This window comes from Oryctolagus cuniculus, chromosome 4 (assembly GCF_051225735.1).
Source record: "Oryctolagus cuniculus isolate XC-2025 breed Fujian yellow rabbit chromosome 4, ASM5122573v1, whole genome shotgun sequence".
NCBI classification, from domain to species: Eukaryota; Metazoa; Chordata; class Mammalia; order Lagomorpha; family Leporidae; genus Oryctolagus; species Oryctolagus cuniculus.
Genome location: NC_142870.1, coordinates 151,230,998 through 151,248,014, shown reverse-complemented (window position 1 = coordinate 151,248,014; position 17,017 = coordinate 151,230,998). Strand labels below are relative to the sequence as shown.

Sequence of the window (17,017 nt, the reverse complement as noted above, 5' to 3'; positions counted from 1 at the left end):
TTTTGAAATTCAGAGTTAGAGGGATAGAGAGAGAATCTTCATCTGCTGGTTCACTCCCCAGATGGCTGCACTGGGCCAGGTAGAAGCCAGGAGCCTCTCCAGGTCTCCCACGAGAGTGGCAGGGGCCCAAACACTTGGATCATCTGCTGCTGCTTTTTGCATGCCATTAGCAGGGAGCTGGATTGGAAGCAGATCAGTCAGGACACAAGCTGGTGCACATATGGGATGCCTGCTCCATCTGGAATACACCTTCTCAGTATAACCCAGGATTTCCTAGGTAACACTAATTCATGTTCAGTGGAAAGGCTCTTAAATCAATACTGATCAGCTTTCCATTGCTGTTTCTCTCTCAGTGACGAGTTAACATTTAGAGAGATGGGATTAAAGCAGTGTAATGAGTTAATACTCAGAGAGAGAACTGGCCTGTTGGACCCGTGAGTGTGTCTTAGGAGGCACTGTCCTGTACACTGCAGGACGTTTAGCAGCAACCCTGGTTTCTGCCTACCAGGTGCCAGTAGCATTCCTCCATCCCCTTCCGCGACAGCAGAAATGTCTAGACGTCGACAGGTTTCTTCTGACAGGCGTAATAGCTACACTGGAGAACCACTGGATTAGAAGAAAAACTGACAGTTAAGAGGCTTCCTAAAGGGACCAGAACTGTGGTGTGCTAGGCTAAGCCTCCTCTTGTGGCACCGGCATCCCACATGGGCGCTGGTTCGTGTCCTGGCTGCTCCGCTTTTGATCCAGCTCTCTACTTTGACCTGGGAAAGCAGTGGAGGATGGCCCAAGTGCTTGGGCCCCTGCACCCGTGTGGGAGACCTGGAAGAAGCTTCCTGCTCCTGACTTTGGATCAGATCAGCCCTGCCCTTTCGGCCATTTGGGGAGTGAACCAGCGGATAGAAGACCTTTCTGTCTCTGTCTCTGTCACGCTACCTCTCAAATAAATAAAACCTTTAAAAAAAGAGAGATGCTTCCTAAAAATTACTTCTCTTTCCTTGGTGAAACAATTATAATGTTTAAGTTGAGCTGTTGTTGGAGCATGTTGGAATAATTAGCAAAGAAAACTTAATATCACTTTGTTAGATTTTAAGCCATGAAAATAAAGAGGCTGTGTAGGAACTGAATTTATTCTCAAAGCAGATTCCAAATGTCTAGTGGAATAAAAGAAGCAGTATTTCACTTGCAGCAATAAGGGAATTTTTGCCAAAACCCTGGCTTTGAAAATTGAGTTAAAAAATCGGGTTTGAGTTTCTTGTTTTCCAAATTGCTGTTCAGAACTGTGGGCCTGCTGTTTCAGTGGGCATTGCCATGGTGCTGCTGGTCCCATCGCATTGGTTGATGGGTGGGGAAGTTATTCTACCCCAAAGCTTCAGGCAAAAGTTTTTGTTTGGTGTTGGCTTTTTGTTGCTTTTTTTTTTCCTCTTTTGGATTTCAGTTTTGCGTTTTGCATTGTGATGGTTACTGTTGTAGGCCACACGCATAACGGGCAATGAATGAGCAGGAGCAGACCGTGGGAAGGTGTTCAGGAAGTCCTGTGTCTCTTACAGGCTTCTGAGTGCATCGCTGAGGCCCTCAGAGAAGGCTGTGTGGGGCCGCAAGGAGATGCTGTGTCAGCTACCGCAGCTGTCACTGCTGCTGTCTCCCTGGACTTGAAAATTGTTCCAGGGCCGGCGCTGCGGCTCACTAGGCTAATCCTCTGCCTTGCAGCGCCGGCACACCGGGTTCTAGTCCTGGTCGGGGCGCCGGATTCTGTCCCAGTTGCCCCTCTTCCAGGCCAGCTCTCTGCTGTGGCCAGGGAGTGCAGTGGAGGATGGCCCAAGTACTTGGGACTTGGGCCCTGGGCCCTGCACCCCATGGGAGACCAGGAGAAGTACCTGGCTCCTGCCATCGGATCAGCGCGGTGCGCTGGCCATGGTGGCCATTGGAGGGTGAACCAACAGCAAAGGAGGACCTTTCTCTCTGTCTCTCTCACTGTCCACTCTGCCTGTCAAAAAAAGAAAAAGGAAAATTGTTCCTGGCCGGCGCCGCAGCTCACTAGGCTAATCCTCCGCCTGCAGCGCCAGCACACCAGGTTCTAGTCCCTGTCGGGGCACCGGATTCTGTCCCGGTTGCCCCTCTTCCAAAGGCCAGCTCTCTGCTGTGGCCCGGGAGTGCAGTGGAGGATGGCCCAAGTGCTTGGGCCCTGCACCCCATGGGAGACCAGGAGGAAGCACCTGGCTCCTGGCTTCGGATCAGTGCAGTGCGCCAGCTGCAGCAGCCCTTGGGAGGTAAACCAACAGAAAAAGGAAGACCTTTCTCTCACTGTCCACTCTGCCTGTCAAAAAAAATAAAATTAAATTAAAAAATTGTTCCTGTGCAGCCTGTTTTTATTGAATCAAATGAACAAGAGGGTTTTGCCATTTAAAGCAGGGACTGTGGGCCTGGTGGCTTTGTCAGGATGCTTGCCCTTTACCACAGTAATATGATTTCTAGGAACCTGTCTGACAAAAATCTTTGTTTCTATAAAGTGCCAGTATGTTCTGTTCCATTCCATTCCCACTGATAGTACCATGGAGACCTTTTTAAAACTAACAGCCACCTCAGACATTCATAAATTAAATCATTGGTGATGAGCATTCACACTTTGTGGCAGAGTAAGATTTCTATGTGTGCTCTCCGGAGGAGGGTATTCTACAATTTAGTAAAAAGCTAGTGGCAGAACCAAGTATTTCGTTTGCATTTTTAAAAAAGGGAGTGTGTTTCTATGTATGTGGTTGCACTTGCCTAGAAAGTTCCTGCAGCAGTGGAACCACAGCGGTGTACCCTGGAGAGTGGACCTGATCACAGGAATTGGGATGGGAGGGACCTGAACCATCTTCCTTTGAATACTACTGAGCATTTGAGACTTTTGCCACTACCTTTTCTAGATTTTAATACCTGGTTCTTCTTTACCTATCCAGGTCATGAGACATGTGTAGAACTTCTCTTAGAACAGGAAGTTTTCCAGAAAACAGAAGGAAATGCTTTCAGTCCGTTGCACTGTGCTGTGTAAGTAAAGCCGAGTGAGTCAGGTTTGGGTTGAATGTTTCAAGAAGCAGACCACTGCTGTGAGTGATCACCCTGTTGCCTTACACAGAATCAACGACAACGAAGGTGCTGCTGAGATGTTGATTGATGCGTTAGGCGCCAGCATTGTGAACGCTACAGATTCCAGAGGAAGGTGAGAATTCAACTGTGCAGGAAACAGATGTACTTTCCATAGGAAAAATGTTCAGCTTCTAACTTGATGTAAGAATTTATGGAGAATCCATTATTTGTTTTTCTTTAAAAAAAAGATTTTATATATTTATGAGGCAAAGTTATAGACAAAGAGGGAGAGACAGAGAGAAAGGTCTTCCATCCACTGGTTCACTCCCCAAATGGCTGCAATGGCCAATCAAAACCCAGGAACCAGGATCTTCTTCCAGGTTTCCCAAGGAGGGCTACAGGGGCCCAAGTGCTAGGGCCCACATTCCATTGCTTTCCCATCCATAAGCAGAAAGCTGAATCGGAAGAGGAGTAGCCGGGACATTAACCCCGGCCATATGAGATAGGCAGAAGCTTAGCCACAGTGCCAGCCCTGAGAATCTATTATTAATTGAAAGTCAGTTTTTATATTTGCAAGCATAAGCTGTTGTAAAATCTTTTTGCATTATAAAGGACTTTGCTATCTACCTATGGCAGTCTTATTAAACATTTTTTAATGCAAAGATTCTGACCCCCCAGCCCTGCATTTTTAAGACGTATGTTTGTTACTCAGAAGTCCCTGTTAAAAAATTAGCACTTTTCTAAATAGGAATAATGGCTGGAAGAGGCCGCAGCAGTTGTAAAAGGTTTTGGGGTTAGAATTTAATTATCAAAGAATTTAATGATGTAATGTTACTTTAATACTAGTTCTAGTTTAAAGCCTTCTATATTATCAAAAGTACACATTTCTGTGGCAGAAATGAGTAAGCTCTATGAAGCCTTTTTGTATCTAGGCAATTTCTTGGTAGAATAATATGTAAACTATGGAAAATTGCACGTCGTAAATTAAGATCTTTTTCAGCATATGCAACTTTTGGATTACATCGTTCTGTTTCGATTTCTCTGTGTCCTAGAACTCCTCTGCATGCGGCCGCCTTCACAGACCATGTTGAGTGTTTACAGCTGCTGCTCAGCCACAATGCTCAAGTCAACTCTGTGGACTCTTCTGGGAAAACGCCTCTCATGATGGCTGCAGAAAACGGACAAACAAATACCGTTGGTAAAGACAACAATGCATACTGCTTGTGTGTGACTTAGAGTCCAGGCCCAGGACTTCTGCTAGTTTTATCACTTCAGTCTGCTCGCACCCCTCCTTTTCATCTAGGAGCACAACGTTTTCATTTCCCTTACTGACAGAAGAGGTTAGCAAGGCAGTGTAGCGTGGTGGTCAAGAACATGCCCGGAGCCTGACCGCCTGGATGGAAGTCACAGCACTTCCAGATGCGCAACTGTGCGCCTCTGTGCTTTCACAAAGTGAGAAAAATAGCAGTGCCTCCTCTGTAGAGCTGGTGTTGGGGCAAAATCAATGACTGTAAATACAGAGCATGCAAAGTAGCATTTAAAATTGAGGAAAGACTCAAAATAAATGTTAACTGCTGTTGTTATCCATGACTTATACAGCAATATAGTTATTCTGTGTACTCTATGAGACAATACAGTGTTCTATATTTTTCTTGCACTTAAGTTTTTGTGAAAGGGATTTTTCTTGCTTTATATCTTCATTTCTCTGCAGTGATTATTGGTAATCTAAGAAACATGTCCATAAACTTAGAATTGATGTACTTTTTCCTCCCAGAGATGCTGGTCAGCAGTGCTAGTGCAGATCTGACTTTACAAGATAACAGTAAAAACACCGCCCTGCATTTGGCTTGCAGCAAGGTATGTACGCACCGTAGGGACATGTGTTCATTGTGGAGCTCAGCAGTGATGTTACAAGTTTTTATTCTTCACTACTATAGACAGAGCCAGGGACCAAATCTCTCATGATAATTGGCATCAGGTTTCTTGTATAGGAACACTGACTTATTAGGCACCATGGTACATGAAACTCTCCAGTAAGCCAAGTAAGTTGTAGACTACAAGCCTGAACATACTTACCATCTTTGCTTCACTCTTAAATTCTTCTCATCCTCTCTCCCTACCCCTACTCCTAACACATAGTTAGGCAAATTTTTAAGGCATTAGCCAGGAAAATTTGTGCATGTATGGTCTTGTACATATTATATTGAATTACAGCTGGGAATTATTGGGTGTATATAAATTTATTTTTAATAGTGCTCAAGTTTCTTAAAGAGTTATTTTGCCACAATTTTAGGGTCATGAAACTAGTGCCTTGTTAATATTGGAAAAGATAACAGATAGAAACCTCATCAATGCAACCAATGCAGCCTTGCAAACGTGAGTACTTCTTTGTTGACCTGTAATTCCAAAAAAAAAGACTGGATTTTTTTTTTTTTGACATGTGACCATTAGATTAGGCTCCATTAGTTACAAAAACAGTTAAAAATAAAGAACGGTTTTGGGTTTTTTAAAAAGATTTATTTGAAAGGCAGAGTTACAGAGAAAAAGAGAGAGGGAGAGGTCTCCCATCAGCTGTTCACTCCCCAGATGGCCACAACAGCCAGAGCTGGGCCAATCCAAAGTTAGGAGCCTGGATCTTCCTTCAGGCCTCCCACATGGGTGCAGGGGCCCAGGCACTTAGGCCGTCTTCGCTGCCTTCCCAGGCACAGCAGCCGGGACTTTTAACTGGCACCCATACAGGATGCCGGCACTATGCCATAGCATCAGCCACAAGTAGTTTTTACAGTTGACAAAACTAATTTCTAATGTCATCACAACTAAAAGGCCTATTACTCAGGACGGGCATTTGGCAAGCCGTTAAGATGTACTTGGGATGCTCACGTCTCATCTTAAAGTGCCTGGGTTCTAGTCCTGGCTCTGCTTCTGCGTCTAGCTTACTGCCTGTGTGTACCCTGTGAGGCAGCAGGTGATGACTCTATTTGAGTCCTTGCCATCAACATGAGAGACTGATATAGAGGTCCTGGCTTCTGACCTCAGCCTGGCCCAGCCCTGGCTGTTGCAGGCATTGGGGGAGTAAACCAGCAGATAGAAGATCTCCTTCTGTCTGTATCTCTCTCTGCCTCTCTGGTTTTCAAATAAAATGAAAATAAATAAGTAAAAGTTTTTCAAAAGACTTATTACTAAAAAAACCTTTTGAACTGAAACTCTATTAGAACATTAACAATACTACATTTTCTTTCAATCCTTCACCCATATAATTTTCTAAAGGAAAACAGTACTGTTCTGTGTTGGCTATAAAAATACGATTTGACAGTGGCAATAGATGAGGCAGGAGCTTCATGTGTGCCTATAATCTAAGTAGGTTCCAGAAAGACTCTGGGTCATGAGAGCAGCCAGCCTCCAAGTTGACAGATCAGCGTTTCCAATGGTCCTCTCTCGGTTTCCATTTGCTATTCTGCTTTCATACTTGGGAAAGAGAAAAATCTTAAGAATACTGATTCACAGCCTAGGGTCACTCACATTCTTTGAGGGTCCAAAGATTAGTCATGGCACCTGTAAGCTATTTTCAAAACCTGTTAAAATCTGTACTAGTGCTGTGTACAGTTTTTATTCTGTATTCTCCCATATTTTTTGGGTGACCCCATTTCTTAAAACAATTTGAGAATGCAGTTTCAGGGAGGTTATAGTACAACAGGTTAAGCTGCTACGTGGGACACCCACATTCCATATCAGAGTAGCCAGATTCAAGTCCTGCCTCTGCTTCCAACCTTGCTAATGCACACCATGGAAGATGGCAGATGATAACCCAGTACTTGGGTCCCTGCCACCCATGTGGGAGACTTGGATGGAGTTCTTGGCTCCCGACTTCAGCCTGGCTTAGCCCTGGCTGTTGCGGGCATTTTGGGGAGTGAACCGGACCAATAGCACTCTCTCTCCCTCTTTAACTCTGCCTTTCACGTAAAAGTAAACTTTACCAGTCCAGCTCTCTGCTGTGGCCAGGGAGTGCAGTGGAGGATGGCCCAAGTCCTTGGGCCCTGCACCCCATGGGAGACCAGGATAAGTACCTGGCTCCTGCCATCGGATCAGTGCGGTGGGCCAGCCACAGTGCGCCGGCCGTGGTGGCCATTGGAGGGTGAACCAACGGCAAAGGAAGACCTTTCTCTCTGTCTCTCTCTCTCTCTCGCTGTCCACTCTGCCTGTCAAAAAAAAAAAAAAAAAAGAAAGAAAAGGAAAAAAAAGTAAACTTTAAAAAAAATTCACTGGGAAAAATCTTTATAAACAATGAGTCTTTATGGGAAGTAACAGCAGGATTGATGACAGTGGGAGCCTGTGATGGGACCCAGGGCTAAGCTTGTACATATGAATGACGTGTGGCGGTTGTGCCCCACAGAGGCCCTGCTGTGGGACTGGCTGCCTTGGGTTTGTATCTGTGGGTACTCACAGCTTGGCAACATGCTGTTTGACAGCCAGAGGTGTGTGTCTGTACATACGCATACATGTGTAATTACTTTTCCCCCAGACCTCTGCATGTTGCTGCCCGAAACGGGCTAACGATGGTGGTTCAGGAACTTTTGGGGAAAGGAGCAAGTGTGCTTGCAGTAGATGAAAATGGTAAGTAGCCTCCACGTTCTTTTCCCTTAACCTATATCTTACTAGACACTTTTATCTTTAGATCCATATTAGAAGTTAAAAAAAATTGGTCTAGTTTTTATTTGGCAAAGTAGGGAGAGACTGTTAATAGTGAATAGTACTTACTGGCAAAGGAGCAAGGGCAAGGACGCAGGAAGAGCGCATGTAACAGATGGACTCTGCACTCACATGTCTGTTCATCTCCGTAGCCACAGATTGTGTTTAAAGAAACTCACCGAGGCCCTGACGTGTGTACTCTGTGATGCCAGTTCTTCCATGCATGCATAAATTCTGTTCCCTTTGCCAACTTGAGAATATCACTTTAATAATTCTTCTCTTTAGTGTTGTGCAGTGACATTTTTTAATTTTCTTTCTGGATTGTTTCCCTTGGCATATAAACATTAGTTCTCTCATCTTAAAATATATCTTATTAATCCCTCCACTGCTGCCGTATTTCTGTGTTCTCTCTTGCAGTACAACTACTAGTCAGGACGGGTTTTCCTGCTCCTGAAGACTCCCTTCTCATTCGCTCATTCTCAGTCTCCTGCAGTCAGGTCTTTACTCCCAACACACTGCAGCGCTGTTCTCACGATGCGCATGCATGTACAACGCCGCTGTCGAGGGGCGGCATGGCAGATGGGATGATGGAAGAGAAAAATTTGGAAATGCAAGCAGGAGGGTAATGAAGTGGGTCTTAGAACGACTGAGAGAACAGATTCAGAGGAACAAAACGAGAGTCAATTCTTAGTTCTCTTGTACTGGACAGATCAACTTTTGGCAGAACTGATTCCCTAGGTAATTGCAACCTTGTTTTAAATAGCATGGATGCGTTTACGCTAAGAATTCCCAGATTTATTTCTCTCCATCTCTGTTTTCATATATCCACCTGCCTAATCATCAATACCACATGGTAATCTAATAAACAGTTCAAAGCTAACATGTCCAGAAACTGAACTTTTGACCCCTCTTCCACAGTCTTGTTCTTGGCGCCCGTCTTGGTCTCAGTTAAGAACAGCCCCATCCTTGTTGCACACGGCAGACGCTTAGGAGTTGCCCTTGACACCGTCTCTTTGACACTCAGTGGACTTTTTTATCTATGGCTACCACCCTGGTAGATCCTTTTAAAGCACATGGGAACGTTTTATTCCTCTGAATCTCAGGTTTCTCAGTCGTAAGACCCACTCATTACCCTCCTGCTTGCATTTCCAAATTTTTCTCTCCCATCATTCCATTCTGCCACGCCACCCCTCGATAGCAGCATTGTACATGCCTTCTGATCTGTTCTGGCTGTTTCCTCCGCCTGGAACACTCTGCCTTCCAAGCATTCTTTGACGAAATCCATCAGCTATTGTAGATCAGCTCAAGTTTCATCTTCTCAATGAAGTCTATCCTGACGACCACTGTCTTTGTGTGGTGGTCTGCTACATAGCCCTACCACCGTGTGTTCAGTCCTTGCTAACCTGCCCTACTCTGTTTTCCTCTTTTATTTTCTATTGGGCTTGTTTCCTCACATACTGTGTATAATTTAACCTTTTTTCTTTTTATGTTGTGGGTTTCCCCCACTAGAATGTGAGCCCTACAAGAGCAGAGAATGCTTGTCAGTTGCCTTCTGGGATGTATTCAAAGCGCTGAGCCGCTGCCTGGACACAGTGGGGTTTCAGTGGCTAAAGTCCATGGAAGATGCATACCCTGGGAAAACTGAATGGGTTTCAAAATTTTTTGCACCAAATTAAGCCCCTCTGTTAATTCTGTGTTTCCATGAACTTTCTTAGTTTCTTCATGTGTGCTGTAGGAGTGACTGTGCCAAGCACCGTGCCACGCCCTGAGGATGCAGTGCGGAACAGTGCAGGAAGCTGTTGCGATGCACTGGAAACAGCCTGACTGGAGTACACCTAGCATGTTCCATCCAAAGTGGGGAGGGGACGTTCTAAGCAAACACAATAGACTGTTAAGAGATTTAACATGGCCGGCAGAGGTGAGGGTGCAAGTAACACAGAATAGGCCCTAATCCATTAGATCCAGTGACAGGGGTCTGCACACTGTAAGACAACAGTTTATCTGAAAGAATCCAAGACTAGAATAAAAAAATTTACATTGAAGTTGGAAGTAGGCAGCCAGCGCTGTGGTGCATCAGGTTAAAGCCCTGGCTTGAAGTGCCGGCATTCCATGTGGGCATCGGTTCTGGTCCCGGCTGCCCCTCTTCCGATCCAGCTCTCTGCTGTGGCCTGGGAAAGCAGTGGAAGATGGCCCAAGTCCTTGGACCCCTGCACCCACGTGGGAGACCCAGAAGAAGCTCCTGGCTCCTGGCTTCAGATGGGTGCAGCACTGGCCATTGCAGCTATCTGGGGAGTGAACCAGCAGATGGAAGACCTCTCTCTCTGTAACTCTGTCTTTAAATAAACCTTTTAAAAAAAATAAAGATGGAGGCTGTATTGTGGCATGGTGAGTTAAGCAACCACCTGTGATGCCACCATCCCATATCAGGAGCACCTGTTTGAATCCCAGCTGCTCTGTTCCACCCATGCAGGAAGCCCAGATGGAGTTCTTAGCTCTTGGCTTCGGCTTAGTCCAGCCCTGGTCATTGTAGCCATTTGGGTAGTAGACCAACAGATGGAAGACTGATTGGTCATATTCATTCGTTCATTCATTCTGTTTCTCACTGGCTTTCAAATGCGTACATACAAGAGTCACAGATGAAGGTAGAAGCCAGGATTAAGCAGGAGGCCTTGGGGAGGAAAAGACATGGATGGTATTTAGAGATCTGAAGGTGGCTGACTCAGGGACTGGGTGAAGAAGTGGTGAGGTGTGGCAGGTGAAAGAGGAAAGCTCTGGGGACCAAAGTGCCACTGATTGAAATAAGAATGTATGAAGAAGGTGCTGGGTTCAGCCAGGAAAAGTCCAGTGGAAACTCCAAGTCAGCAACTGGGCATATAGGCCTGAAGCCCCAAAATAAACACCAGGTTGGACATAGATTGAGGAATCAGTAGCACTAAATCTGCTGCTGTGTAACTCAGTGGGTCATTTTCAAGACTTTACACATCTGATTGTGTCTTACAAGGGATAGAAAGGATAATGAAACCTAAGTAAGGTCTCTGATAGTAACTGTGGCCCACAGCGGACAAGTTACGGCCCATCCTGATCTCAGTTCCTAACTGCTTCTGTTGACAGAACAGCAGTGTTGGTTATTAATTGTACTCTGCAGTCTTACTAGACGAGACAGAGCGGCTGGTAGTATATAGTGTGCCTGTGATCCCTCTGAGAATGGAGTTGGTTATATTTTGATTTTTCTGGAGGAGATGAGACATTGCATTTGCCTGGGATGTAGGAGACCCTTGACCTTGAGAGTAACTTCTCTAGTCTCTCTCAACTGACCACACCAACCCTCTGCAGAGGAGAGGAGCCTGTTTGGGGTCCTATTCTGACCAGAAAACTTTGCCAAGACTCTCTTCAGCCCCATTCTCGTCCGAGGCATTGGTGGCCATCTGATGAGTGGTCTGTTGCCAGCAGCAGGGCCCCAGCTGGAAGTGTGGGCCACGGAGTAAATCCAGTTTGGTTGAAAATAGGCACATCCATTGGTCACTCCTGCCTCCTTTTCCAGGGATGCCAGCTGGTCCTTTTGACCACTGACAAAACTTTATAAAGGGGAGAAAAGTGTTGTTTCATTGACGAGCGCTCATATAGCACGGATGGAAACATACAGGAGGCTGGGGACAGCCACGTGCCCACTCGTTGAAGTATGTAACTACGCCATGCTCTGAGCATGAAGGAGAATACTACACAGCAATGAAAAGGAACTGGCGGCTCTTGGCCAGGCAGGATAGTGGCTGCCACTGTGCACGAGGGAGAGGGCTAGTGATGGGTGGGGACATGTGGAATCTGTTAGGCTAGGAATGTTCTCTCTTACCCTGCATGATGGTTAGCAAGTAAGTCATACAGCAGTTTACATAACACGGCTTTGTAAATATATATAGGACAGGCATTTGGTGCACTGGTTAAGATACCACTTGGGGCATGTGCTTGCTTTGTCCAGGTGTCCCAGCTTGGCTTCCAATTCCAGCTTCCTGCTAATGCACACCCCAGAAGGCAGCAGGTGAGGGCTCCAGTACCTGGGTCCCTGCCACCCCATACGAGACCTGGGTTGAGTTTCAGGTTCCTGGCTTTGGCCTGGCCCTGCCCTGATGGTTGTGAGCATTTGGGGAGCAAACCAGCAAATGGAGGATCTCTGTTTCTCTGCCTTTCAAACAAATAAAATTTATATTCATATCTGCGACGGTTAAAAAACGAGGAAATGTAATAGAGGAAGCAGTGTCTGAATGTAGCTGTAAACTAAGACTTTCAAGATGTTTGTTGCTCTCTCTCACTGTCCACTCTGCCTGTTTAAAAAAAAAAAAATGTTTGTTGCTAAATACTTACTAGCTCCATGTGGCTTAAAATAAAAAAATAATGGCTTTGGGGCCAGCTCTGTGCCATAGTGGGTAAAGTCTCCGCTTGCAGCGCCGGCATCCCATACAGGCCTCAGATCCAGCTCTCTGCTATGGCCCGGGAAAGCAGCAGAAGATGGCCCAAGTCCTTGGGCCCCTGCACCTGCGTGGGAGACCAGGAGGAAGCTCCTGGCTCCTGGCTTCAGATTGGCACAACTCTGGCTGGTGTGACCATTTGGGGAGTGAACCAGCAGTTAGAAGATCTATCGCTGCCTCTGCTTCTAACTCTACTTTCTAAATAAGTAAATATTTAAAAAATAATGGCCTTGACCTTTCTTGACCCCAGCTGGTACAGACAGGGCATTTGGGGAGCAAACTAGCAGACAGATCCTTCCTCCTCCTCCCTCTTTCTTTCATGTAAATATTTTGAAAATAGCAAATGTGAACAGTTGAAGCCCGTGTGGAGTGGCAGGCCTGAGCCCGCACAGCGCGTCTTCCCTCTCCTCTCCCACTCCGGCTGCGTCTTTCCAACTGAGCGCTCAGTGTCTCCTCCTCAGTTGGCTGTGTTGATGCTTTGTGCGGCCCTGTGCCTAAGGTCATTCCTCTGCTGCTTTAAAAGGAACAGTCGGAGAAGCAGCATTTGTCTTGGTCTCTCTACTGTTTGTCTTCAGTGGACTGACTGCAAGAGAAACACTGAGTTGCCAGCCCTCGTGCCGTTCACTGAAAACACAGCTTGGAGGACCCACTCAGTGCATACATCATGAATCCATGCACATCCAGGTTTCTCAGCGTGCAAGGGCTGCATGACTGCGAATGGACAGTAAATCTCTGCTCCCCGTGCTGAGGGAAGACGTTTTAATTTCTTTCTTCGTATTCTAGCCCGGCATCTTGTGTGAATTCCAACGGCTGTGGCTGTGTTGGGAGGGATCTCGCACAGACTGCACATCTCTGGGCTTTGGTTTCCTCTTGTGTTATTCCAGGCCACAAGGGCTCTGTCCACTCTAGATTTCTGTGATGTTTTCTCCTTCCTGCAAAACTGCGAAGCACCCTGGTTCAGACAGTTTATACGCCAAGTAATTTAAAATGTGTGAAGTTGGAGCCTTGGGGGCTTATTTCCTTATATTTAGTAAAATACATGGCAAGACATTAATTTCTGATTTTATCTTTCATTCTAGGTTACACCCCAGCCTTGGCCTGTGCTCCCAATAAGGATGTGGCCGATTGCCTGGCTCTCATTTTGGCCACAATGATGCCTGTCTCATCAAGTAGCCCTTTAACATCCCTGACATTCAATGCCATTAACCGTTACACCAACACCTCAAAAACTGTCAGCTTTGAAGCTCTGCCCATCATGAGGAATGAACCCAGCTCCTACTGCAGTTTCAACAACATCGGCGGGGAGCAGGAGTACCTATACACTGACGTGGACGAGCTCAATGACTCTGACTCCGAGACCTACTGAGAGGCTGCGCCTGAGGTCCAGGGAGGAAGTTCTGACACTAACGCTTCAAACTGTGCTTTTTCAGGAAAAAGGCACCTTCTCATTCACATACAAATCCACGCGAGAACAACGATCGCACAGTGAGTGAATGTAAGAGATGGCATGACATTAGGAAGAAGAATTTTAAAGGCAAGTTTTGCAAAAGGAACTCCTAGAATCTTGAAATAGACTTGACCAGAGGAAAACATGTTGATGTCAGATTGCTCTGTGGAAGTGTTTAATTTGGTTTTGCAGTGCCCGGAGTAATTTGGGACACTGTGTACCCTAACCTGCTCACACAAGCCAACGCTGTTGAAAAAGAGGGATAAAGACACTAGATTCAAATTTTACCAATAAAATTACAGCTACATTTAAAGGCAATAAAAGTTTGGTACAGTGGGCATTGTGTGCACAGCAAATTGCCAAAGGACCAAATAATTCAAAGGTTCAGTAGAATGCCATTTTGTGGAAACTGGGGTAGGGGAAACATGAGACATTATCTAAACTTTAATATTTCAGAAAATGAAGCTGAGATTTGATTTTAAGTGTTGATTTTTTTAAATAAAACATCTGAAAGAAAGCTTTCCAATACTGTATTAAACCATGAAAGAAAGCAGATGTATTTTTACATGTTTTTCTTTTACATAAAAATTTTAAAATTCCAATTTTTATAATGTTAGAATTGAAAACCAGCTGACTGGGTGTAGTAAGGGTGGAAATACACATGACATAGACATGTGGTGGGGTAGGAGCTATCGCCCAGTTTTGAATGGTTTGCATTTAAAATTGAACTATTTTTGTTTAAAAATGTAAAGAATTTCCTAGGGAAAAAATCCATGAAGTCAGAAGATTGTTCCGCCCTGTTGCAGCGAAATGGGCCTGGGGAACGGAAGCGTCAGCCTTACCCTTGCATACACCTCTGTCACTCAGCGTCACTTCTGTGCCTCCACCGTGGGTTGGGGGATTTTTGTTGCTGTCATTTATTTTGATCTTTGAGTTTTGAAAAAGTAAAGAATCAGAAGGGAACCAAATCCATTATACTCATAAAGTAAGCATCACTGGGTCTCTTGGAAGGCATTTCTGTATTGGACAAGATTTAAAACACTAAAGCGTTCAGGTCCTACACGGCTCTAAAGCAGCATGTTCTAGTAACCTGTCACTACTGGGAGACAGAAGAAACTGCCTGCCAAATGGAAGACTACCTTTCAAATAACAAAGAGAAAAGGCCAGTGTTTAGGCTTTTAAATAACAGTTTATGTGATTCTGCTGTTACTATAAACTCACTTTCCCAGCGAAAATGATTTTGCATACGTCGGGGGGCTTGAACAGGTCTGGGTAAAAGTTCCATAGATTGCAGCAAAAAATATCCAATTTCATTTTATCCTTTTTGTATTGTGAAACTGGAAACTTTATGACATTGTAAATTATCAGCTGGTTTTTCTGAATATAAAGTGTGAAAACACAGAACAGTATTTTGATCTATTTGATAATTTTGTGGGTTTTTGAAGAATTAATGAGCATGTACATAGAAATAGTGACTGCTTGAATACTGTATTTACTTGCACTCTTTCAGTACATCAAGATTCCTGTATATTTTAGAGTATAATAAAACACAGATGTGAGTTGTATTTAATGAATAATGTATTTGTATCTGTGCATATTATCTAAAAATCTATAAAGTTTCTAGGGCATTGAGACTACTAGATTTTAAGGAGTTTTTCTAAAGTATTTACAAAAATTATAAATGTAATCTTCCATCTTTTCTTTATAATATAAAGAAATCATAATGAACCTTCCTAACTGAGTAGTGGGAAGGTAAATATGCATTTTAAACACAGTGGACTGCGTTTTCTATTGTACCTTTTGAAAAAAAAAAAAAAACTCAAGAGGATTCTAAAAGTATACGTATGTGTGCTTTCTCTTTCCTTTTAGGAATTCTCCTCTGAATTCCCTGAGGGAATTTTCTAGAATCTCAGAATTGAAAGAGACCTGAGGTTCATCCAGTGTAACCTCTTAACAAATGCAGGAGTCCCTCCTACAAAGGTGCCCTTTCCACCTTGAACACCTGCAGCGACTACCTCAACACGCAGTCCATTCAGTTGCTGGGCAGCTGTTAGAAAGGTCTTCCTTGGCTGGCATGGAAGCCTCCCTCCCTCCGACTCCTGTCTCGGGCCCTGGTCTGTCCTCAGAGACAATGTCGCGAGGATGAATCTCGTGCCTCTGCCGTGTCTTCTCTCTTACAGGCTGTTGGACTCCTCTGCTGAAGTGATTTCCAGGACTCCTTGGACACACTTTGAGATAAACCACATCTAATCACACCCAAGGTGTAGCTATAAAGTAACAAGGCTGTTTTTAATTTAGCCTCACCCAGCCCAGAACTTAGATCCTGCATCACTTTATGTAAACGATGCGGCTACTGAGATGCGTGAAGTGGTTCTTGCAGTCGCCAGCCCACTGGGAAAATGATCTCGGTGCTCTGTGCCTGCATCTCTGACAGTCTGTCCCCAGCCCGATGGGCCACTTCCTTTGGTCTGCGCCTGAGGAGGGGAAGTCGCAATGTACTTCCTGAATAGTAGCTGACCACCAAGCAGTACTGCTGGAATGAGTACACAGAGTACTTGAACCGCTGCAGCGCCACAGTGAGCTCTTTATCGTTACACCTTGTATGTCAGAAGCAGTCAGGCCCTGCTCCCTAGTGTGTTTTATCCTCCTCGCACAGAACAGAAGAGCCTGTTTGCTTTCTTTAACTTCTGCATGAAAGATGACATCTGAAATTTCTGGTGTGTATTATAACAATACCAGCTTCTGCTCTAAAACTACTTTGGGGGAAATGGTGGGACAAGCAGATGACCTCCTTAACAAGACGTCAGCTCAAACAGTGCCATTTAGTTCAGGAGATCACTACATGTAGCTGTAAATTCGGGGTTTAATTTGGCTTATATTGGATCTTTTAAATGAAATAAAGTTTTTTAATGCAAGAAATTAAGTGTTTCTCTTCTTTACATGCAAACTACTTTTCCCTTAAAATGTCTGGTTAGTGTTCAGTTAAAACAAGTATCTTTTTTGATAAAGCTCTTTTAGACTTTGAATGAACGTATCTAAATACAGCCACTCAGTAACTATTTTTTGCTTGTCTGCTGTAGACTTGGGGATGGGAATGAGTAGAAAGCCTAGAAATTAAAAGACGCTTATGGTTTCATTATGAAAAGGTCTAAGTGGCCGGCGCCGCTGCTCACTAGGCTAATCCTCCGCCTTGCGGCGCCAGCACACCGGGTTCTAGTCCCGGTCAGGGCGCCAGATTCTGTCCCGGTTGCCCCTCTTCCAGGCCAGCCCTCTGCTGTAGCCAGGGAGTGCAGTGGAGGATGGCCCAGGTGCTTGGGCCTTGCACCCCATGGGAGACCAGGAAAAGCACCTGGCTCCT

General features: G+C 45.0%; 1 protein-coding gene across 13 annotated transcripts in view; it reads left to right on the top strand.

Annotated features, from left to right (window-relative positions):
- Positions 1–16,578, top strand: part of ANKRD28 (ankyrin repeat domain 28) — a 184,858-nt gene extending 168,280 nt beyond the window's left edge. For 12 of the 13 annotated variants that reach the window (XM_008266039.5, XM_008266040.5, XM_008266038.5 and 9 more), the window contains 7 exons: positions 2,940–3,027; positions 3,116–3,199; positions 4,119–4,264; positions 4,841–4,923; positions 5,360–5,442; positions 7,586–7,677; positions 13,292–16,578. In XM_008266039.5, the coding sequence (XP_008264261.3) occupies positions 2,940–3,027; positions 3,116–3,199; positions 4,119–4,264; positions 4,841–4,923; positions 5,360–5,442; positions 7,586–7,677; positions 13,292–13,578 (863 nt within the window). In that variant the 3' untranslated portion in view covers positions 13,579–16,578. Of the gene's footprint in view, positions 1–2,939; positions 3,028–3,115; positions 3,200–4,118; positions 4,265–4,840; positions 4,924–5,359; positions 5,443–7,585; positions 7,678–9,467; positions 10,552–13,291 lie in introns of those variants that run through there. The other variant, XM_089332273.1, reaches the window with a different exon arrangement.
- The last annotated feature ends 439 nt before the right edge of the window (positions 16,579–17,017 follow it).